The sequence below is a fragment of the Podarcis liolepis genome (genome assembly GCF_965112155.1).
Source record: "Podarcis liolepis genome assembly, chromosome: 14".
In the NCBI taxonomy this organism is placed as follows: domain Eukaryota; kingdom Metazoa; phylum Chordata; class Lepidosauria; order Squamata; family Lacertidae; genus Podarcis; species Podarcis liolepis.
In genome coordinates, this window is record NC_139569.1 from 30,633,605 (window position 1) to 30,658,950 (window position 25,346).

Sequence of the window (25,346 nt, forward strand, 5' to 3'; positions counted from 1 at the left end):
TCCCTGTAATTTCACTTCTCTCAGTGAGTGAACAGCAAAAGACCCTCGGAGGTGGACCTCAGTGTGTGGGCTAAGCAATGGGGGTGGAGATGTTCCTTCAAGCCTAGGCCATTCAAGGCTTTAAAGGTCATCACCAACACTTTGAATTGTGCTCGGAAACACACTGGGAGCCAATGTAGGTCTTTCAGGACCAGTGTTATATGGTCTCGGCGGCCACTCCCAGTCACCAGTCTAGCTGGATTAGTTGTGGTTTCCGAGCCACCTTCAAAGGTACCCCCATATAGAGTGCATTGCAGTAGTCCAAGCAGGAGATAACCAGAGCATATACCACTCTGGTGAGACAGTATACGGGCAGGAAGAGTCTCGGTTAGCATGTCACATGGAGCTGGTAGACAGCTGCCCTGGACACAGGGCATTGAGAGTCAGCTCTCTGCTGTCCCTGTGTGTGCACCTGTGTCACTTAATTTGATCCTTTACAGTGCCAAGCACTCCCGTCCCAGATTGTTGTTATAAATTTCTATGTGCTGCATGTGTAAGTTCAAAAAATAAAGAAGCAAAAAAGCAAAAAAAGAGAGCTAAAGTGTGCATAAAAATGCACATATTCATGAAAGTGATACATAAAAATGCATTCTATCAGGGAAATATGCTTTGCAAAAATACAAAAATACAGAAAATTTTTCACAAAAACTCAAGATTGGTAAAAATGAGAAACTAAGAGAATTCTGCATGGACAGATTTATTTTCACTGTTGTTATTTTTATTAGTGATAATATTTATTAGTTGCCTTACTCATAAAAATGACTCAAAGCAACTAAGAGCCATCCATCTCTACTTGTAAGTGTGTGGGAGCGGGTACAATGCTCCCTGAAATCTCCCAAGCCAGAAATTGCTGTATCAAAATTCCCAGTTGTATAAAAGGCCTTTCCTATTTTGCTGCTTGTCATGGCTGATGATTAGCAAAACTTGAATTATGCAAAAGAATAGGAGGAATCCCGCCAGTCTCCGTCATTTGCATAACTTTACGAGGTTGCAGGATTCCATTTTTTCCTGGTGCAGCACTGGAGTTTTATCTTTTTAAAAAGCTACAAAACAGGGAGCCCTAGAAACAGCAGGTGGAATAATAATAATAATAATAATAATAATAATAATAATAATAATAATAATAATAATAATTTATTACTTATACCCCACCCATCTAGCTGGTTTCCCCAGCCACTCTGGGCAGCTTCCAACAGGAGATTAAAATGGGATACAAGGAATTATGAGTCAACTGTGTTAGGAATAATGTTGTCTCACAGTTGGCATTTGTTGCCCATGAATGGGACAATGCCCAGAACAGACCCAGGGGAATGGGAAGAGGCTTGAGGGAGGCACACTGTTTCTCTTGCTCTTTTCCTGACCCCGACAAGAAACAGCCTGCAGAGCAATTTGCAGAGGAGGGTCATGCAATGGCACACATTTCCTGCAAAACTTTTATGTGTTCTTCTTTTGTAGTAGTTAAACAAAATCTCCATGTTTCAAAGCAACCCTCCCTGCTTGTACTGTACTGGGAAATCAGCTAACATTGCAATCTTGCATGTTTAGACAAGAGATTAAAATTTAGGGTGGACTCTTTGAAATGGGTGTGGCCAGGATTTTTGTTAGAGGGGCAGGTCTTTTGTTAGGGGGGCAGAACCTCAGTCTGCTGTGCATTTTTATTGATTTTGGGGGCAGGTGCCCCTCCCTGCCCCCCGGCACGCAACAACAATAACAACAACAACAACAATAATAATAGTAATAGTAATAAATTTATTACTGTATTTATACCCCACCGATCTGGCTGGGCTTCCCCAGCCACTCTGGGCAGCTTCCAACAAAATATTAAAATATTAAAATACAGTAATACATCAAACATTAAAAGCTTCCTTGATTACTTAGGTTCATTAACTTAAATGGATCTACTCTGTATAGAACTTCGTTGGATCATGCAATGTAATCAGGTCAATGGGCCTTACTCCCAGATAAGTATGGATAGGAGGTCAGCTAGAGAGCCCTAGGAAGCCTCCTTTGAAGCCCTAGGCCCAGAGTTCCCCACCCCTGGTATATGTAATTAAATCTGCCTTCTAGGCAAATATTTAATCTCATTCTTCCAATCCATACAACACTGAGCTGAGGGTTATATTACCAAGACAAAACGTGAGCCCAAAGTCCGGCAGACACAAAGTTTTATAACTTCAGCGATGTTTGCATTAGGTAGGAGGTTTATTTGGCTACCCAGAAAATAGGATGTATTATAGAAAAGCAAGCAAAGGTAGCAGGAATTTATTGTGTGCTGTTGGCAGGAGGAGGAAAAGGAAGTGACGTCTTTGTGATGTACTCATAGCTTAAAGGAAAAGTGGGGCTTCATTAACTTAGGGCTGCCATACATCTGGATTGGCCGGGATGCCAGCCTGGCTTTCCTTTTCTGTCTTGCATATTCACTGCAGCATCTGGGCTTGCTGAGGCATGTGACCCATCCTGAACCTACTCCAGCTGAGGAATCACACACCTCCTCCCCGAGCTAGCGAGCCCCACCTGGGCTGTGGGTCCTTGCTTGTCTTAGCCTCCTAGAGTGCACCTCCGGCAATCCCACAATCAGAATAATTCAACCAAAATAACCAAACCCAGTGAGGTCCATGCCGTGAAGTGAATTGATTGGGGGGGGGGGATTTCAACTCTCCTTTCTAATCCACTGAGCCTCTTGGGCTTGCCGATCAGAAGGTCAGCGGTTCAAATCCCCGTGATGGGGTGAGCTCCCGTTGCTCGGTCCCTGCTCCTTCCAACCTAGCAATTCGAAAGCACGTCAAAGTGCAAGTAGATAAATAGGTACTGCTCCAATGGGAAGGTAAACGGCATTTCCATGCACTGCTCTGGTTTCGGTGTTCCATTGCACCAGAAGTGGCTTAGTCATGCTGGCCACATGACCCAGAAAAACTGTCTGCAGACAAACGTCAGCTCCCTCGGCCTGTAAACGAGATGAGCGCCGCAACGCAGAGTCGTCCGTGACTGGACTTAACTGTCAGGGGTCCTTTACCTTTTTTTTTCATCTCCTGTGCCAGCTGCCAGCCACATGCTGTGTTCATGCCACAAGCTAGGTTTGCCATATTTTGAAGAGCACAAAAAAGAGGAAACATTTCCATTTTTCCAATCCTAAACTCAGCGTGCTCTTCCTCCTCCCCTCCCCACCTCATTCTGTTCTTCTTTATCCCCCCAAAAAGAAGCATTTTCCTTCTCTTTTCTTCAAAACCATTGCTTATGTCATTGGCTTTCCCCCAGTTTTTTGTTATGATGCAGAAACAATCCCAGAACTCTGGCTGTCACCACCTTTCCTTTCCTTTGAAAAGCTTCTCAAGTTCTTTTCCCGCTTGCTGTTGTTTTTCGGAGCGGTGGCCGATATGGCCTTGCATTAATAAAACAAAATATTAGCTAGAAACACTTTCTGTAATGCTGTGGCTATGGAAGAGAGGGGATTCATGGAAGAGAGGGGATTTCAGTTCTGGTGATGTCATGGGCACTGTGCAATAGGTGCTTGTTCTATTTGTACAGCTACTGTTTGTCCACACATAACTCACCACCGCATGAAAAGTTGCAGGAAATGAGCTGAAAGGCAGATTTAATTTCCCCAGTGACACAGATTAGTGTTTTGAGTAGAGGGGTGAATTATATTTCCCTACAAAAGCAGTGCTTGCTGAAGGTAGGGCATCTGGGTTTATAGCACAGTCAGCGCTCGCAAAGACTGATTGCTTCGATAAGCCCCAAAAGGCACAAGGCTACATCCTCCAGCCGTTGTGTACCATCTGCATGCTCATTCATTTGCCCATTCATTAACACAGACTTCAATTTCCTGGTGGATTGTGCCATGGCCAAAGAGGGACTGCCAAATTTCAGTGGCTTTACTCTGAGTAAAACTAAGTTGAATGCCAACCTCTAATTTTGGGAGGACAATTAGTGGCACCCCCCACCCTCCCCCACCTGCTCGCCCCCTCCCCCACCTACCTTTGAGCAGTCTTCCTCCTCCTTGGGAGTGTTGGGAGATGCGATGGAGGCTGGTGAAAAACCCTGCAAAACTTTTGCCAAAGTTTGGCACCAGTTTGGAATGAATCAGATAATGTTGGGTTTTTTGTTCCCCTTTGACTTCTGGGTTTGAGTGGCTGTTCCTCCATTTGTTGGGTGCTGAAAAATGTGGGGGTTATTGATGCAAAGTGCGGCAAAACCTTTGCCAAGGTTTGGAGTGAATAGGACCACGTTGAGTTGGGGGGCACCAACTATGAACCTGTGTTTGCTGAATTCATTTCTTCATTTGTGGGGCACTGCAAAACATGGGGTTTTTGCTGCAAAACGCTGCAAAACTTTGGCACCAGTTTCGAGAGGATCCCAGATCTTAATGAAGCCAAAAGGTGTGTCTACTGGGTAAAGAGTTCCTGGAGCTAGCAGTGCAGAGGGACTCAGGTGGACGTGGAACCTGCACCTGCACCTACATGTGGAGATGAAATTCTCATTCAACAAGAGGGCTTCCAGACAGGAACATAATGCAGCAAGGTGTAGTGATTAGATATCGCCTTGCCCATACATGTCCGCTCAAGTGCTTTGATCTGCAGATCTGGCACGACCAGCGATCTAACTGCAGCTCTTTGAGCCAGTTGAAGTTTCTCGGCATTTTTCAAAGGCAGCCCCACATACAGCACATTACAGTAAACCAAATGGGATGTAACTAAGGTGTGTATCGCATAGCCAAATCAGCCATCTCAAGGAACAGGTGCTGTTGGTGCACTAACTCTGCAATTGCACTCCTGGCCACTGCAGAGACCTGGGAATCCAGACACAGGGATGAGTCCAGAAAGACACCCAAACTGTCAACCTGTGTCTTCAAGGGGAGTGTTACCCCCATCCAGCACAGGCTGAATCCCTATTCCCTGTTCTGCCTTCTGACTGACCAAGAATACCCCTGTCTTGTCTGGATTAAGTTTCAATTTGTTCACCTGCATCCAGTCCATTACTGATGACAGACACCAGTTTAGAACCCAGACAGCTTCCTTGCATTTAGCGGGAAAGCAGAAATAGAGCTGGGTGTCATCATCATATTGCTAACAGCACCACAAAACCTGGGAACTTGCTTATATGGAATTGTATTCCCCCCCCCTTTACAAATGGAATTGTTTTAGACTCCCTCTATTGCTCATGCTTTTCATGTGAAACTCAGTGATATTTTATGGGTAGTGATTCACAAAGGGGATCCAGTAAACAAATGGAAGGGCACAGTGTTGGCTGCCGCTGGCCTAGGGCCAGGCTGCAGTTGCAGGGTGGGGTGGGGGAAAAGAAGAGAGACCAGCGCTCTGCACATGCTCGCCTTCCCTTGATTTATGGTTTCTATTTACAGTACTTAAAGAAAGAAAGGGCGTGGCCAAGGAGAAGGGGCGTGGTTAAACAGGAGTAGTGGCTTGCGGTGGGTGGGTCGGGATTCCAAGCCCAATTCCAGTTGCATAAGAGTCCCCCCCCCCTTTTTAAAAAGCCTTGACATTTAACTCATTCATTGCCAACTAATTTCCCGGCAAGGCGCAACTTATCCAGGACGGACGCCCATCTCTCCCAGTCCAGGGAGGGAAGGAAGGCGAGAGAGAGCGCGAGTCGGGGACAGGAGGAGGCTCCCGATTGCGTCCTCTTCTTCCCGTTCCCCTGCTTGGGGCTGCGCTCCGGCGCTGGTAGAGCCGTCTCGGCCCGGCTCCTCCCCTGGAGTGTCAGAGGTGGCGGCGAACCGCTGGAGGGAGGGTGCAGCAGCCGGAGGAGGAAGCAGCTGCGTCGGCGAAGGCGGAGGCGATTTTCCCCTCGGAGGAGCCGCGCGCTGGACGGCAGGTAAGGTTGGAGAGGCGCGCCGCGCGTTTCTGTGCGTTTTCGGGGACGGAGAGGAAGGTACCGGAGGGGTTGGTGGATGGTGCAGTTCCCCTCGCTGGAAGGGAAGAACCAGCTGGGGATAAAGACTTTTGGAGAGGGGTTTTTTTTTTAAAGCGGGGTGGGTGGAAGGGAGCTTGGAGTTGGAGGTCGCCGTCCGCAATTTGAGCGCTTGGGAAAGTAGAGGATAGGCGCCTCTGCAGAAGCGAAGAGGCGCATGTGGCCGTCGAGATGTTGTGGGGCACAGGCGGATGCGCTCACCTTTCCTGCCCCTTTTCAACTTGCTGAGGAGGTTGACCGTGAGGAGAAAGAAAAACACTCCTTATATGCTAATCGCTCACCACGCTGCCAAAATCTCCACTTCCTGGGAGGTAGATACTTTCTCTCAGGGTTGTGGGTTCGAGCCCCAGGTCGGGCAAAGATTCCTGCATTGCAGGGGTTGGACTAAATGACCCTCGTGGTCCTTTCCAGCCGTGCAATGGTATGATTCTAAGTCAGTCAGTCTACTGTTGCATCCCTACAGCGGGATTTGGTTGGGCTGCCATCCTCCTTACCCCACTCACCTGAGAGTCAGCTCTACTCTAAAACTGGTTGGGGTTTAACTTCTGAGTAGGCATGATTTCGGATTGGACTGTTAGGATTGCTGGGGAAATGGTCTCGCCTCCTCTAAGCCCGGTGCCCTCCAGATGTTGCTCCAGCCCCAACTAACATGGCCTATTTTCAGGGGTGGTGGTGGTTAAGTCCAAAGACATCTGGAGGGGGAGGCTTTTCTAAGCAAATGAGGTACACTGAGAGAGAGAGAATGAACTCGCAGTCTACTTAAATACAGAGAGTTCTTTGGGATTTACATCCAGGTAAGGGGGTACAGGAAATGCCCCCCACATCAAGGTACAAAATACTTAAGGCCTGTCAAATACCACAAGTGCCTCCCTCCAGTACAAGTAACAAATAAATTACCGTAAACAACTCCCAAATTGCTGTCATTTTGTGATGCCGAAAATCAGCTGCCCAGTGGCAGAGTTGGCAGTCCCAGAACTGAGTAAACTTTTGAACCGGACTCCCTGCTCCACTCCCCGCCACCCTTTTTTAAAGCACAGCTCAATAAGCAGATAAATGCTTATCTCCATTATGTTTTGACTGTGTGTTGATTTCTGTAGATCTGTTTTAATCATGTCTGTCAAAGATTGTGCCAGGCTGTTCTGGTCCGATGGTAACTCTAACGATTTGCATAGCTGCTGACTGCCATAGTCTAATCAATGCAGGGAAGGGAATGAGACAATGAGACCCCCAAACCCCACCCTGACTCCCCAGAACCTTAGTCAAAATTGTGGATCCTTATGGAAACACACATGCATTGCCACAATAGTTAAGAGATGAAGGTGGAAGTCTATGCGTCCCCCTCTATCATTTGAGCACTGGCTTGGTGGTGGGTGGCCTGTTTCTTCTGCTGGAGAGAACCGTACATCTCAAGGACTTCTCCCTTCTCCTTAAGTTGGTGCACCAGAGATAGGTGTGACATGGAGAAGCTGCCTCTAGCTTCCCCCTCTTTAAACAACCGGCTAGCTGGGCTGATGGATTTATTGATGCAGGAACACGTAAGCAGAAAGCTGGAGGCTAATTTCTGGGATCACAGCCTCTGCCGTTTTCTGAGAGCACACATTTATTAGATGGCCCAGCGTTGCAGATAGGCTTAGAACAGTTTTTAATTTAATTTAATTAAAAAGACTCACAAGTGGAGACTCACAAGGATAGCTCAAAAATAAGTTAACAATGAAAGAACAGATCTTTAAAACAAACTGAGTCGGATAAAACAAAGATCATATCTAATTTAATCAAAGATTTGGCAAAATAGAATAAAAAAGCCTTTAATTAAAAGCCACTAATGCTGAGATGGAGAAACTCAGGCCTGCTGACCAGATGTGGCCCTCCATTCCTTTCTATCTGGCCCTGGAACTTTCTCCAGGCCATACACCTCATTGGCCTTGCTTCTCACCCTGAGAATTTCTTCCTGATTGGACAGTGCCTTTGAAATCTTAAATGCTTCTTGCTTGCCTTGATAAAGGGGGGGGGGGCATGTGAGTATGTGTAGAAACTAGCCTCTTGTTCAAAAACAAAATTTACATTGGTTGTTCTGCCCACTTTTATCTCTGATTATGCACATCCCCGGCATGTGGCCCTGGAAGGTTGCCCAGAAGAGAATGTGGCCCCCTGGTCAAAAACGTTTCCCTATCCCTATCAGGAAGGGAGCTGAATGAACCTCTCTGGGGAAGTAGTTTCACAGCTTGGGTGCTGCAACTGAAAAGGCCCTGTGCCACTTCCCAGACAGCCACACCTCTGATGGGAGTGAGATCGAAAGCAAGGGCTCTTTACAGTGAAAATGGTGGCTGGGCTGGTTGATGAAGGCGAAGACAGCTCTTCCAATATGTTGGTCCCAAACCGGTAGACAAATAGGGTTGCCATCATTTACCAGCTTGACTCCTGTGCTTATAATAGTAACCCAAGACATAGAAATTCAGCAGGTGGAACTTTCTTCACCAGTTATCTCTGTGCCAGAAAATGCTTCACTTTCTGAATGTTTTCTTGTTGAAGGTAAAGGGACCCCTGACCATTAGGTCCAGTCGTGACCGACTCTGGGGTTGCGGCACTCATCTCACTTTATTGGCCGAGGGAGCCGGCGTACAGCTTCCAGGTCATGTGGCCAGCATGACTAAGCCGCTTCTGGTGAATCAGAGCAGCGCACATAAACGCCATTTACCTTCCTGCCGGAGTGGTACTTATTTATCTACTTGCACTTTTATGTGCTTTTGAACTGCTAGGTTGGCAGGAGCAGGGACCAAGCAACGGGAGCTCACCCTGTCACGGGGATTCGAACCGCTGACCTTCTGATCGGCAAGTACTAGGCTCTGTGGTTTAACCCACAGCGCCACCTGCATCCCTTGTTTTCTTGTTAGGCAGCAGTTAAAGGCAGGTCTTTTTATTATCTTTTGTAGGGTTGCCAATCAAGAAATTCCTAGCATGTTCTCAAGTTTTTTCTAAAAAAAAATAACAGCATGATCGGCAGAAGCCATAAGATGAAATGATGCAAGGGCATGAAAACCTTACCACCTTAGCTGCAAGTTTAACTACTGTCTGAAGGCTGTTGAACATTTGGCAACCCCGCTGGGTAGCTGTGACACTGGGTTTCTGCTCCCCCCACGCCCCTTGCCTGCTAATATCAAACTTTCTGAAGTGTTGGTGCTAACACCTCATTCAGGCTGAAACCTCATTCAAAGGAGCATTGACTCATATTGAGTTTAACGTGTGACTTAAGGTGGGGAAAGATATGGTGTGGTTTCTGTGGTTCTTTCAATGATCATGGAAGGTGACTTGTGCTGAAGGACAAAAGTAGTGTTTTCAACCACTCTGTTTCAGTTGTTTAATGCTCCAAGTAACTTGCAGCATCGTGGCCAGAGGTGTGTCACTGTAGCCAGAGGTTTTTGTGAGCAATTTATTCTTCTGGATAAATTAAGCCTCCTCCCCACATGCACAGAATTTAAATGACATATTAATTATGTGATTTGAGTTATATGGTCAGGCTGTGCCTCTAGTGTGACCATGGAATTGTTTGAGAATCTGTATGAATGTGTGTGTTGGGGGCGCTGCTTCCTGAGTTTTTCCTCCCAAGCCTACCTATACCCAGAAAGCTTTTTGTGGAAGGGGGTGAGGCAGGAATGGGGAACCTCTGGTCCTCCAGCTGCTGCTACACTCCAGCTCCCATCAGCCCCAGCCAGCATGGTCAATGGTCAAGGATGATGGAAGTTGAAGTCCAACATGGATATGGAAGGCTACAAAGCCTCCACTGCTGGGTACAGCCATTGCAAGGTGATGCAGAACTTTGGAAGAAAAGTGAACTACAGTGGTACCTTGGGTTAAGTACTTAATTCGTTTCGGAGGTCTGTTCTTAACCTGAAACTGTTCTTAACCTGGAGCACCACTTTAGCTTATGGGGCCTCCCGCTGCTGCCGCGCTGCCGGAGCACGATTTCTGTTCTCATCCTGAAGCAAAGTTCTTAACCTGAGGTACTATTTCTGGGTTAGCGGAGTCTGTAACCTGAAGCGTATGTAACCTGAGGCATATGTAACCTGAGGTACCACTGTACTGTAGTACATTCAGGAAAGGAAAGTTTTTAGGATGTGCCAAATGCTTCCTTCAGGCACCCAGCGTCTTTGCCCTCATTGGGTACAAAACAGTGAAAGTTAATATACTTGCTGAAAAATAAGGCAGAAAAAGTTGAATGTGGGATGGAAAATTCCTGTGCATCTTTGACTTCCGCCAACTCAGGGTTTCAGCCAGCCAATGAACCACCGAGCCCTTTCTTTCAACATTTCATTCCACCATCACCTCGTCGTGCAATTTTGTGCTTTTCTTATTCAACTAACACTCAGTACCTCATAAAGGTAAAGGGATCCCTGACCGTTAAGTCCAGTCGTGGATGACTCTGGTGTTGCGGCGCTCATCTTGCTTTACTGTCCGAGGGAGCCGGCATTTGTCCGCAGACAGCTTCCGGGTCATGTGGCCAGCATGAATAAACTGCTTCTAGTGAACCAGAGCAGCGCACGGAAATGCCGTTTACCTTCCCATTGGAGCGGTACCTATTTATTTACTCGTACTTTGATGTGCTTTCAAACTGCTAGGTTGGCAGGAGCTGGGACCGAGCAATGGGAGCTCACCCTGTTGCGGGGATTCGAACCACCAATCTTCTGACTGGCAAGCCCTAGGCTCTGTGGTTTAGACCATCGCACCACCTGCGTCCTGGCAGCAACTCATAGATACTCAGTATTGGCCTGTGTGTTTGAGTATTGAGTATAAGATGGCTACCATCTTCTGGGAGTCTCCTTTTATCTAGACTCCTCTCAGTCTCGTTTTATCTAGGCTAAACATACCCACTCCCTCAACTGTTCCTCATAAGGCTTGGTTTTCAGATCCTTGAACATCTTGGTTGCCTTTTTTTGGACACATTCCAGCTTGTCAACATCCTTCTTAGATTGTGGTGCCCAGAACTGGACACAGCGTTCAAGGTATGGTCTGACCAAGGCAAAATAGAGCGGTTCTATTACTTCCCTTGATCTGGACACTATACTTCTGTTGATGCAACTTAGAAGAACATCAGCTTTTTCTTTCTTTCTTTCTTTCTTTCTTTCTTTCTTTCTTTCTTTCTTTCTTTCTTTCTTTTTCTGCTGCATCACACTGTTGACTCATGTTAAACTTGCAGTCTACTAAGACCCCAAATCCTTTTCACATGTACTACTGGCAAGCCAGGTGTCCCCCATCTTATATTTGTATAGCGGGTTATTCCTGCTTAAGTGCAGAATCTTACATTTGTTCCTATTGAAATTCATGTTGTTAGTTTAGTTTTGACTCAGTTCTCCAAACTGTTAAGGTCATTTTGAATCCTGATTCTGTCTTCTGTGGCACTATCTAACCTTCCCATCTTGGTGTCATCTGCAAATTAGATGAGCATCTCCTTAATTTCTTCATCCAAGTAATTCATAAAGATGGTGAACAATGGGACCAGGACAGGACCTTGTGGCATACCACTTTTCATTTTTTTGCAGGATGATGAGGAACTATTGATGAGCACTCTTCGGGTTTTGTCAGTCAACCAGCTACAATTTCATTTAACAGTTACCTTGTCCAGCCCACATTTTACAGCTTCTGCACAAAAATTTCCTGGGGGACTTACTGAAATCAAGATAAGCTATGTCCACAACATTCCCCTGATCCATCAACCTTGTAGCTTTATAAAAAAAAAGAAAAAGGAAAAAAAAGGAAAAAAAAGAAAAAAGAAAGAATAAGAAAAGAAAAAAGAAACGAGATTCATCTGGCATGACTGGTTTTTGAGAAATTTGTGCTGGGTCTTAGTAATTATAGCATTCTTTTCTAAGTGCTTACAGACCAACTTTTGAATTATCTGTTATAGGACCTTTCCTGTTATTTCCTGGTATCATTGGTCGGTACTTTCCTGGGTCTTCTTTTTCCCCCTTTTGAAGATGGGGACAACATTTGCCCATCTCCAGCCTGCAGGAACCTTACCTGTTCTCCAAGATTATAGACAGAGGCTCTGATATTACACCTGCAAGTTACTTTAGTACCTTTGGGTACAGCTTATCAGGCCCTGGAGATTTGAATTCATTTAAAGCAGCTAGGTGTTTCCTTGCTGCCTCTTTTCCCATCTTGGGCTACAGCTCCCTCCTTGCATCATTTATTCTGTTATCACCAGGTTAGGCACTGCTTTCCTTTGGGGTGAAGACAGAGCCAAAATAGGTGTTGAGCAGTTCTGCCTTCTCTCCGTCACCCGATAGCATTTCTCTGTCTTCTCCATGCAGAACTTGCTTGTTCTTTCTCTTGCTTCAAACATAGCCCAATAAATCTTTTTATTGTTTTTAACCTCTCTTGCAAGCCTGAACTCCTGAGCTTTGGTCCACCTGACCGTCTCCTTGCAAGTATGGGCTATTCATTTATACTTTTCCTTTGTGATTTCCCCTTTCTTCTGTTTCCTATACATGCCCTTCTTAAATGGCAGCTCACCTGTAAGTTCCTTATGCAGCCACATTCATTTCTTTAGATGCCTCCTACTTTTCTTTCCTGTTGGAATTGTCTGCATTTGTGCCTTTGATATTTCACCTTTACAAAACTCCCATCCATCTTCGACTCCCTTCTCTTTGGGTATTTCTGACCCAGTAGTTCCTTAAGCTTTTTGAAATTGGCCATAAAGTCCTGAGTGCATGTCTGACTGCACTCAGCTTTCTCTTGCCTTTGTATAATGAATCTGAAGAGGATATGATCACTTCCTCCCAAGGTTTCCAGTACTTTCACTTCATTGGTCAGTTCCTCCTTAATGGTGAGGACCAGGTCCAAGATAGATGATCCTCTTGTTGCTTCTTCCACCTTCTGGGAAATGAAATTGTCAATGAGGCAATTGAGAAATTTGTTGGAGCTTAACATGGCTAGCAGAGTTTGAGTTCCAGCAGATATCTGGGTAGGTGCAGTTTCACATGACTACAACATCTCTCCTTTTTGGTAATGTGCTCTAGGATGGCATCATTCAAGTCTTCAGTTTGAGACTTGGGGGTCTACAGTTTATAACTTCAGTGGTTTTTATAGAACCTACAGGATTTTTTCTGTTTGAGGAGCAGGGCTATATGGAGAGAATATCTCCTTAGCCTGTTTGACATACTAAATGTCTTAGATGTGATGGTGAGGGAGCTTAGTCAAACCATAGCAGGCTGGTGTGGAATTGTGCAGTGTTAGAACTGAGGGTTCTCCTGTTTTTCTAAACTAGCTCAGTCTATGTGCACATTACCCTTAACTCTGACTCTAGTGCTCTCCCATTGCTGGTGTTCAAAGATGTGTACACATGACTCACACCACAATCCAGAACTATCCTGTAGTTTCTTGAGAAATCCTGCTGTTTGATACCTCAAACCAGCTTTGATCCACATAGAAAACTTCAGCCACATTGACTTTGCAGTTAAGCTAAAATGTGCACATTTGAGACAGCTGTTGCCCATGCTCAAATGGTAGCACATGCTTAGAATACAGCTTCTATGATTCATAAACAGGAATTTGGGGTATGTGTGTGCAGCAGCAGCAGGATACCCAAGTAGGCAATGTACGGTACATCAAGTGAAATCCCTACCGTGCCTCAATATGTACAGCAGATGCAACTTGAAATGACCTCTCTGTGTTTTAAACCACCATTGTGTACACCATTTGTGCATGTGTCCCCTTCCAGCTCATCCTACAAGTGTATTATCAGGAGCATATGAAGTTGCCTTCTACTGAATCAGACCTTTGGTCCTTCTAGCAGAGTACTGTCTACTCTTGAATGGCAGTAGCTCTCCATGGTTTCTGATAAAGTTCTCTCACAGCCCTACCTGTAGTTGCCAGGGATTGAACCTGGGACTTTCTGCCTGTAAGCCATGTGCTCTACCACTGAGCTGTCTCTCTTCCCTTTCAACTGCTGGCAGAACTCATGATTTGCTTGAAGTCAGCCTGCTTGAGCAAGGTTATGCCATTATGGTGCAATCATCTTCTTCCAAGGAAATTCTCCTTAACAAGTATAGAGCGGCACCACTTCTGTCCTCAGGGCGCAGTAGGCGGTTGTTTGTCGGTGAGGAAATTTGCATTGCTTCAGAAAACTAATTTGGGAGCTCAGGTTTCACTGTGCACTGGTGTTAGCAAACCCACTCTGATAGATCTGATGCCTTCCTACCCTGTAAGTTGAGTACTTTTCTGAGAAGCATGAACTTTTAAAAAAAAGTAAGAGAAAAACATAAACATGGTGACTAGTAGGTTTAGGAAAAACACACATAGGTGACCTACCTGTGATCTATCTTTGGCATACAGGAATTTGAAATGCAGTGGCGTAGCGTGGGGGGTGCAAGGGGGGCCGGCCGCACCGGGCGCAACATCTGGGGGGGCGCGCTCGCTGCCTCCAGAGTCGCCGAAGAGCCTCGGGCGCAGGCTGTAGCAGAGCCCCATGTCTCGTGGAACCGACGAGCTGTGCGCGCGCCCGGGCTGAAGGTGTCCGGCAGGCAGCGGCTCTCAGCGCTCGCCGCGGTCCGCGCGCGTCAGGCAGCCCCTCCTCACAGCCCCGCCTCCGCTGCTGCAGCTGCTGGGCCATGTTGCATTTTCCTCGCCTCTCTGCCCCCTCCTCCTCCAGGCAAGCAGCATCGTTTGGGCGGCAGCGCCAGCGGCAACTCGCCTCAGATCGGCAGGTTAGGGGTTGGGGGGGCGCAAATTACTTGCCTTGCCCCGGGTGCTGACAACTCACGCTACGCCGCTGTTGAAATGTTTAGTCCCAAGTGTGGGAATGAGTGATTGAGAGAGAGGGAATGTCACATGGACAACACAAAACTTTGCAATGAATAAGTTCTTAGTATTAAATCTGTTTTCATCCACAAGTTGATGATTGTACTTAGATGATGTACTTAGAAGTGAGACCAACTGAATTCAGCGGGGCTTACTCCAAGTAAGTGCGGTTAGGATTGCAGCCCTTGTTATATCTCCAAGCTACCGTACATTTTCGTCTATAAGACGCCCCCATGCATAAGATGCTCCCTATTTTTGTGGACTCAAATTTAAGAAAATAGGGGGGAAATGGCTCAGAGTTGTTGAGCTTCTTTTGTGGAGGATTGCCCAGGATTGCCCAGAGTTTTACAGCTTTTTTGGGGGGAGGGAGAATTGCCGAAAATCGCTCACCTGCAGCACCGACGGTGAACGCCCACTTGACACAGTGACAGCAAATTGCCAACAGACCCTTCCCCAGCAGAAAATCTCTAACCCACCTGAGAAAAGCTGTCCGCTGACAATCACAATTGCATGTGTCCCAAAACAGCAGCCACCAATCACAGCAGTGGCAGCCAATAAACAGCAGTGTTTGCTGCATAAACCAATCACCAACCTAATTAGAGCAGCAGCAGCCAATCCAAAGCAGCCCTTCTAGCAGCCAACAATTGTCGCTGACAAGCTCCTGCTCACGGCTGCAGACAATCACCTGTCCACCCCATTCACTATCCATGTATAAGACGAGGCATGTTTTTAAACATTTTTTTAGAGTAAAAAAAACCCCTTGTCTTATACACTTAAAAATACGGTATTTGGACTAATTAATTGTCCTGTATAGCAGAAACTGGGTCTCTGTTCACATGTATATATCAGTGTTCTTCTGCCATGGGTTCCCAGATATTTTGGGGCTACAACTCCTGTAATCCCTTATCATTAACTAAACCAGCAGGGAACTGATGGAAGTTGCAGTCCGACAACATTTGGGGGTCCAAAGTTGAAGATCGTGATTGCATGACTGTTTGCTTGGACATCTGGCTCTTTAAATCAATGTATAGTCTTCTGGTCCAAGTATCATTGGTGGTGTCTGTTTGGAAGTCTATCATCAGCAAACAGGGTTTCTTGTTGATGATTTTGGTTTCCTTCTCTTACAAAGAGCACTGCCTCCAGATAGACCCATTTTAAGAATAATAATTGTGCATTGTTTGATGACAAATCCTACAATTTATTCAAGGGTGTGTGTGTGCAGCAGCAGGGTAACCTAGTAGGCAATGTACATCGAGTGAAATCCCTGCCCCATCCCAATATAGCTCAAAAATGCTATAAAGTTTTCGCAATAATTTTTTTTTTTTTTAAATCACAAGTTGCCCCAGAAATGTGAAGAACTGAATTTAAGATTGGAAAAATGAGAAAGAACAGAAATGGACAAATTTATCCTTCCAGACCCACCTCCCAGACCCAATCTGTAACCCCCCCATAAAGAAAACTCTCTATCTTTTATTTCTCTTTTCAGAATGACCAGTAGCAAAGGATGACTGGCCTTCAGTGCAGATGTGAGAGAATATTGGAAGGTTCAGCTTACTCCAAAGAGGAGAGAAGCTGCACCCTCTGATATTCCCCATATGGAACAGAATCACAGATCATGTAGTCCAACCCTCTGCAATGCAGGAATATTTCACCCCGCGTGGGGCTCAAACTCACAACCCTGAGATTCAGAGTCTCATGCTCTACTGACTGAGCTATGCTCAAGATGGAAGTAAAGTTGATCCGTGCTTGTGATCTGTTTCTTTCACCATCTTTGAAAATGCAAACCTTAAACAAAACTCCGATAGAAACGGGTGGGTGGTGGTGGCTGCAGGAGGAACACTTTAGCTTGGAAGTGACTCGCCCACTGAAGATCTGCGCTCCGAATGCTGCCAAATAGTTAAAGCAACTCAATATTGACGTCTCTAAATGTTAAGTGGGATGTTGTTTGCATTTCAAGGACAAGCTGGGAAGTTCCACCTTAAACAAATGGTTGTTTGTTTTGGCCAGGGAAGTTGATTTCATAGCCTACCTGATTTAAGCCTCCTCTTGATCATCTGGAGGTAATAATCAGTCTGTGGGTGTGTTTTGCTTTGCTTTGATTGCACGGCTTGGTTATAATGCTCCCTGATCCCCTAGCCACATTGAGAGGATCGACAGTGCCCTACAGACTAGTTGCATTGCTCTGTTTCCCAGTTCAACCTGCACATGTAGATTTCCCTACTCTGTGCTTGTTTTGGTTTGTTTTCAGAGCTAATTACAGCGCAGCGCTGCCGATGCACAGGTGTATCTGTCAGCCATGGCTTGCTTCAAACAACACTTTGCAAATGACACATTTAACTATTGTGGCTTGGAGACTGGCCGAGACTGGCAAAAACGTGCAGGTGCAATGACACACCATGAATTAGTTTCAGAAACAAAAGTGAAGGGTGAACATTTGCATGAAAAGTAGGAGGGGACAGGTTTGTGTCAGCGTCCCAATGAATGCGGCCCACTTGCTGCTGCCCACTTTTAACGCAAGTTATTTATTTATTTCACAAAATTTATATACCGCTTGATTGTTAAAAACCTCAAAGCAGTTTACAAAAAGATAAAACAATAAAATGGAGAGAGAGAAAATCACAACCATACTTTAAAACATTCAGAAGTTGAAATAGTAAAGCAAATTATAATTACTTCAACTTTCTAAGCAGCTGGGTAGGCTTGCCTAACCAGGAATATTTTAGGTTCAGTTCTGGCATACATAAATAATAATTATTTTTTGTCTTTTGGTATCTCACTACCTACTATCCCTAAAAGAAAAGCTTCTTTTTTTGTTGAAAGCTATCTTAAACATTTTCTTCAATTCGTTGTGTGGCAAGGGTTTCTGGTTCAGGAATGGCTGCAGCTGTCGAACCAATTGCAGTTAGTTGAACCTCCAGTGACAGAACTGTATCCAGAGGCACCCTCAAACTGGGAAGCTTCAGGGGGAGTGCAACCCCATCCAGGGTAGGCAACTGACCACTTTCTTGGACACAGGAGCTACTAATCCACAATGCCTCCATCTTGGCAGGATTCAAACTCATCAGGGCAACCAAGGCTGAATCAGTTCTGTGGCCAGGCCTGAACCCAGGTTGGAATGGATCTAAATAATGAGCACATTTACTTCCGGGTTTTCAGTGTTTGGGTTCTGAAACATTTGTGTGTGTAGGTCCCCAGGCCACCCCTCAAATAACTTCACACATAACACGTAATTTTAGTTTTGGTTTTTGGGCACTATTTTGGCCACAACTTTATTAAAATACAAAATCAGTGAGTGGTTGTTTAGACATTGGTTATGACTATCTGTCCCCCCGCCTGGGACAGAACTGACATCCCGAGGTCCGATCGGTAGCCAGTAGAAGAGAAAGTCAAACTTGGGGGTCATTTGAGCTAAGCGTCGGACCCACGCCGCTCACCCCAGCAGCTCCCCGAAAGCTTGCCTGCCTGGTCCTATAACAAGGATTCCCATAACAGGGATTGGGCGGCCCTGGTCCCATAACAGGGATTGGACGAAATCATGGCAAGCCCCAGGATTCCTTTAACGGAATTCCCTTCAGCGCAATAGGAGGGGCAGGCCCAGCCTGACCCCTCCACCACCAGCATATTATAACCAATGCCTAACCGCAACCTTACAAGTTGTGACGAATTGCTGAGTAGGAGGCAAAAACCGAATGGCACAGCCAATCACCAAATGGCAAAATTCCTACTAGGCCCCTGCTCCAAAGCAGACGACCCCATGACAGGCAAAGCAAGGTCAACTGGAAAGAGGGCGGGCGGGCGGATGATCCGATGCACTCTGCAAAGAGAAAGAGAAACCAGAGTGCACCAATAGTTAAAGACTATGGTCCCACCCACCCAATTTGCAACATACAATTTTCCCCAGCAACCCGGTTACCCAATCATGATGCCAGGCAACAACTATTAACCTGCCTGGCAACAAGAGGCCTGGCCTGGTGGCCCACACCGCAACACGTGCTCTTATTTATTGGAGAACACGCTATAGCAAGCCATCCCCATATACCCTCCAAGAAACATTCCATGCATATGCAGTGTAAATACTGCAGTCAAAAACTAGGTTTGTGAACAATTTACATCAGTTAGGTGTCTTCTACTTTACCCAGTGGTCTGTTTGCAGCTGTAGCTGGACATTCTGGAGATTGAACCTAGGACCTTCTGTGTTCTACCACAGAGCCACAGTCCTTCCTCCTGCTCATAACTGGTGAATTAGACTCCCTAACTGATGAGTTAAAGTGAAGTTTAGTAGACCAAATAAGGCCATTGCCCTTTAATTGTGCCTCAATTTCTGCTCCCTTTGTCCAAGAAAGCTGACTCCCTCTGCCTTCGGGCCATGGGTTTCTCAGCTAGACCAGTCCTGGAGATCTTGGCAGGCAACGTGAGGCAGGATTGGTTGCATAAGCCCGCTTGCTCTGGAAATGCTTTGAATTGCCACAACAATTAAGAATCAGCAAGAGGAAGCAGGATTTCCCCACCCCATCTTGATCGTTGGCAAAAGGAGAAGGTTGAATTGTGCTTAAAAACACCTCTGAGCATGTGGCGGCCTGCTGTTGTCCCTTTCAGAATCGGGAGAGTTGATGGGTGCAGCCAAGGGTTGCAAGCAGAAGTAATTGAGCAACTGATTCAGACAAGGAACCAGGCTGCAAAGAGTGGGATTCCCTGGACGGGCATGCCATTGCTTTTCAGACATTTTTGGTGTAGTACTCTGCTGGCTTAGGGACATAGGAACTGAGGAACATAGGAAGCCGCCTTATCAGGACACTGACCTGTCTAGCTCAGTGTTGTGCACACTTACTGCCAGCAGCTCCTCCAGGGTTTCCGATGGGAATCTCTCTCAGCCGTACCTGGAGATGCCACATATTGAAGCTGGGACCTTCTGCATTTCAGAACAGATGCTCTACCACGGAACTGTGTCCCTTCCTTGATAATACCACTGAGCTCACTGGCAAACGCAGAAGTAGAGGGTCCTTTCATTGATAGTCACAGCCAAACCCCCTCACAGCCACAGTCCTTCTAAGGTAATACAAACTTTTGAGATGATATTATATTATAATTCCACAATCATAATAATTGGGGATGCATTGCAGCAATTGATGCAGCCCTCCATGGCCTGCCTTTCAGCTAGATCTATTTTCTGTGCGCATACATGCGATTTGGAGTGCCCCAGTGTCTTATTGTGGAGTGACTGAAGTTGAAGTTCCATTGCAAGTAACAGAACTTTCACACCATTCTCTTGAAACTGAAACATCTTGGGTCGTGTCCCCCCCCCCCCGTGTATTTAAATGATTAGCTTTGGAGCATACAGATAACTCCTCAGAGTGACCCTAGAAGCCAATCCTCAGTGGCTGACTCACCTTTCATTCTGACTGCAATCAGCACAAAGGGTGAGAAGACATCTTTTCTGTGGCTAAAAATCTCCCCTTCCATATTGATCGAGTTGCTCTAGGATGCTGGAGACAGTGACCTTGCTGTGACCCTGCTTCAGAAATACCGCATTTTTCACTATAAGACGCACCAGACCATAAGGTGCACCTAGATTTTGGAGGAGGAAAACAAGAAAAAAAAATATTCTGAATCCCAGAAGCCAGAACAGCAAGAGGGATTTGGCTTCTGGGATAGCCGCACCAAGCCTCTTCAGGGCAGCGGGATGAAGGCTCCCCCTGCCTGCAGAGGCTGCACAGGGCTAAGGCAGAAGCCAGGAGAGGCGCTTCACTGAAGGGGCACTGCGTAGCTTTCCCTCTCTGCACAGCGCCCCTTAAGCGAAGCAGGAGGAGGAACAGAAGGAGCCCCTTCTGTTTCTCCTCTGTCTTCACAGGACAGGCGCGTCGCTGAAGGGGCCCTTCACAGTTCTCCCTCTCTGCGCAGTGCCCTTCACTCCATAAGATGCACTCACATTTCCCCTTACTTTTTAGGAGGAAAAGGTATGTCTTATGGAGCAAAAAATACGGTAGTAATGAGCCTTTAACCCCTTACAACCTTGGACCCCTTTCCCTCTGATACGGATTCAGATCTTTGGTCCACCTAACACAGTGCTGTCTGCGCTGACTGGCAGTGAAATTCTAGCAGTTAATGCCCACACAGAGATGCCAAGGATTGAACATCTGACCTTTTGGTGTGCAAAGCATCTACTCTGTGACTTAGGGATCATCCAGACTTTCTTTTGTGTTGCATTTCTGGGTACAGGTCCCAGCTTTAAAGCTCCAGTGTCTGAGCAATTATTATTTTTTGCCCCAGCACTTTCCCAGGGAAAACCCATGTTTAATGTTGAATTAGAGCAAATTGCAATGGTTTTCTTCGGATTGCTGTTTGCTCTGATTCAGCAGTAAGATGTGGGTTTTCCCAAGAGAAAGTGCAGTACTGAAAGAAAGAAAGAAAGAAAGAAAGAAAGAAAGAAAGAAAGAAAGAAAGAAAGACATTCATACAGTGTTAGAAACTCAGATATATAAAGGTAAAGGACCCCTGACAGTTAAGTCCAGTCACTTTACTGGCCAGGGGAGCTGACATTTGTCCGCAGTTTTTATGGGTCATGTGGCCAGCATGATTAAGCCACTTCTGGCAAAATCAGAGCAGCGCACGGAAACACCGTTTACCTTCCCGCCAGAGCAGTACCTATTTATCTACTTGCACTTTGATGTGCTTTTGAACTGCTAGGTTGGCAGGAGCTGGGACTGAGCAATGGGAGCTCACCTCGCCGTGGGGATTCGAACCGCCAATAAATAGATAGATAGGTACTGTTCTGGCAGGAAGGTAAATGGTGATTCCGTGCGCTGCTCTGGTTTGCCAGAAGCGGCTTAGTCATGCTGGCCATATGACCCGGAAAAACTGTCTGCAGACAAACGTCAGCTCCCTCAGCCAATAAAGTGAGATGAGCGCCGCAACCCCAGAGTCGTTTGTGACTCGACTTAACGGTCAGGGGTTCTTTACCTTTACTTTTACATTTACCCCCAAACATGTCATTTCATATTTAATATTAAAACAGTACACAATTAGCTGGAAATAGTTTTTCCTTTCCTTTTCATGAAATAACACTTTTTTTGTAGAGTGGAAAGTGTTAATATACTTTAATTCTTAAGCTTACAGAGGCATCTCAGGATCCCACCCCCCTGCAGGATGCGGTAAATGCCTCCGCCTTCCAGCTCATGGCTGAAGGCTAGCTAAACAGGAGGAGAGTAACTTGTTTTTCCACAGTGACTGGATCTTGAAAGGAAATGGCTTTCCTGTTTGAATTACTACTTAGAGAGCGAAAGCAAAGCCTCACAAATCATTTGTGGCCACGGTGTGAAGATCATTAGGAAGATGGAATGGAACTGTTGTGATGAACTTTGAAACATCTTCTGATAGTTGAAGGCTCCTTTCTTTCTGGGGGAAAAAAGGTAATGCATTCATATTCTCAAATGGTGAGGCTCTGTCTCCGTGGGAGAGCACACACTTTGCATGTAAAAGCTCCCATGTTCAAAATCTGGCATCTCCAGGTGTGGTCGGATGTTTCCAGACCCCTGTCTGAAAATCTAGAGGGCCACTTACTGGTCAGTGTATACAGTACTGAGCTAGAGATAGCTTGGCTTGGTATTAGATAGTTTCCTATATTGCTATTTTGCCCAGCTGAACTGGGGACAGACCATAGCTCAGTGGTTGAGCATCTGTCTTGGGTGCAAAAGGTTCCAGGTTCAACCTCCCAGGATCTCCAGGTAGGGCTGGAAATTCCTTCTGCATGATGGTTTGGGGTCACAGAAGCTTTCATTGAGTTAATAGATCCCATTGCATGGTTTGAGAATTTCTATCCAATTATGTGCCCCCCTCATCTGATGTATTTTATTTTATTTTATTTTATTTTATTTTATTTTAGCCTTCCCTTCCTTATAGTTTTTGCAGGTTATTATAATGACATATATTTCTGTTGATGCTCTAGATGTCCCTTTAGCATGAGGGATTGGGCACTGTGGACCTCCAAATGTTCCTGGGCTACAGCTCCCCACCAGCCCAGCCCTCATGGGCAGTCATCAGGGATTATGACACTTGTGTGCCAAGACCCCATGACTAGGGTTGCCATTTTTCAAAAGCTGTTGACCTTTTTTACGCAATTTTCACCCAGACACTGCTTCCGACTACAGTATTCTGTCTATGCCTGGGAATTTCTGGACATATGGCAACCCTACCCATGACCTCACAGTTCCCTAGAGTTAAATAACCAGAGAGGACAACAACAGATGGTTTTCTGGGTTCAAATCGACCACACCTTTTATTGGTTACAGATGTGAGCATTTGGCATAGGCATTGGGTGAAGCCAGATTTTATCAGATTATATCACTCCAGCCGGTCTGCTGGGAATTCATCTAAGTGTAAACCACCATTAGGGGGAGTCCTATGGCCTACATCAAATAGGTGTACCACCTGAGGGGTCCCCATTGGAGGAGTGCTATGGTCCTAGGCATCAGACAGAAGCCACTCCCCCTGGATCTGTTTAACAGGATACCATTACCAGGGCGGGGCAGGCAGAGGCTACTACCTCTACTACCTAACCACCGGTCGAGCCAAAACCAACTCACCACCAAATTCTTCACACCTGCAACCAACCCTTGACACACTCCATAATGTTATTTAACCAAATTTCATTGTCCAATTCAGACAGGTGTACCCCATCCTTGCGTTAGAAGTCCTCCTGGTGAAAGGTTGCCATTTAGGAGTTGCACCTTTGTGCAACTGAATGGTTGGCCTTCTTTCTTGCTCTATTGATACCTGCCAAGTCAGGGCTAACATGCCGATATCACCTTTCCAGCAGATGGGACCAAACAATGGTTATGCTTGGATGCAAGGCTAGGAGTCTTTCAAAATCCTCTTTATTGCTCCATGTGAGGTTGATGCCTTTCCTTAGACCCAGGTCACTTTCTAGAAGCTGGATGAAAGTAAGGCGATCCAATATTTCCAATACTGAGTTTGGGGACTGCGCCAGTAAATCAGTCGTGGAACTTGTGGTAGTGTACATGACCTTTCACAGCTGGCCTTGCATTGAGGTTTTGACCAAATGCAGACCTGTGGAACATTTTCAGCCTATGCTCTTGGCTGTGTACTGCTGTGTATAATCACTATAAGGCTCACACCTCGGAGTTAATACTTCTTGGTGATTCATCAATAAACACCCAAAAAGAGTCTAGTTGCCTTTCCTACAGCACAATGCTTGGTAGCATCTTTTTTATATATAGCATTTGAGAATTCCCATCATGTCAAATCTTGGAAATAATCAAAATAGCTCACCCCCTGGTTATTTTTATCCTCATGATAGATTTATGTAGGATTAAAAACTCTCTTTCCTTTATTTCCTTCCTGATTGCCTGTGAGGTTATTTTGTTCCTACACTGGGAGGAATTAGTAATGCAACCTGTTTTGACTGAGAATCTGTTCAGGTCTGAGACATTCCAACCTACGATTCAAGTCTCTGTAATGCTACAGCTCACTTTATTTCTCCTTATGTTCTGTCCCTCTCCACATCACCCTTAGGAGTCAATGGAAAGGCCTTAAGACCTGGTGTGGAAAATCCAGTTTAATCATGGAACTGGATAAGTCTTCTGTCTGGGGATCATTCAAACAAAAAACAAGAAGGTTACAGAACTTCAGCATCAGAAGGACTAAGAAAAGCTCTTCTAAACTAGTGGAGACCAGGAAAAGGCATCCATTAGACCGGCGTCTTAGTTCCTCAGTACCGGACATGTTGGACGTGGAGACAATTGTTGAAGAAGAAATGAATTGTTCACGTTCCAAGGCTCTGTCCACTTATTTCCCCAGTGGTTTTTCTTCAACGGAGATGTTCTTTCAGGAGAGCAGCAGCTCTTCCTCAAAACAGACTGGGGAGAAGTGGCAGTGGAACCAGCAGGAGACTGTACGCTTGGAAATTGGAGTTGAGGAACCCATTGCTTGTGGCCCACAGTTGGACGTGAAGCGGAAATCCAGTGAAGATCTCTTTGAATTGTTGAAAAGAAGCAGTTTTAGCAGTGACCTTGCAGAAGATGTTCTTGAGGTAATGTGCCTGGGGGTTGACCAATGTCAGTGGGCTGGTTTAGACCTGATGCTAGAGGAAGGGGGGGAACCTTTTGCCCTTTGTGCCACATTCCCTCAAGGTTGTGGAGGGAAGGTCAGTTGGTGAGCCCCCAAAGGGGATCAAAACATTTATATGCTATATACACATCCGTGTTAATACTGTACAACAAGCATATTACTTAGGGGTGGGGGAGAAAGTCAATTCGGTTTGCATTTAAAAATGAATTTATCTAATTCGCACTTTCTAAAACGGTATCCTTTGAAATTCGTCCTTTTCCGAAATTTGCAATGCAATTTGCCAACCAAGTAATGTGTACAAAAATGCAGGTATTGGGATAATGTCTCCACAAAAATGCATGTGTTGATGAAAATAACATATAAAATGGCATTATTTTAGGGAAAATGGTATGCAAAAATGTATATGTTAAATATGCACAAAAACGCCGATGAATTTTCATGAGGACTCTCTCATCACAAACTGACACGGAAATGTGGAGAACAGATCTTAAAAATGGAAAGGTTAG

General features: G+C 45.6%; 1 protein-coding gene across 3 annotated transcripts in view; it reads left to right on the plus strand.

Annotated features, from left to right (window-relative positions):
- Positions 1-5,721: 5,721 nt before the first annotated feature.
- Positions 5,722-25,346, plus strand: part of MCTP2 (multiple C2 and transmembrane domain containing 2) — a 117,379-nt gene continuing 97,754 nt past the window's right edge. Inside the window, exons 1-2 of one of the 3 annotated variants that reach the window (XR_014519050.1) lie at positions 5,722-5,868; positions 24,286-24,802. Coding sequence is in view for 2 of the 3 variants with exons in the window: in XM_083475037.1 (XP_083331163.1) it covers positions 24,335-24,802 (468 nt within the window). In the remaining variant the exon portion in view is untranslated. Of the gene's footprint in view, positions 5,869-22,027; positions 22,164-24,285; positions 24,803-25,346 lie in introns of those variants that run through there. The other 2 variants (XM_083475037.1, XM_083475038.1) reach the window with 2 other exon arrangements.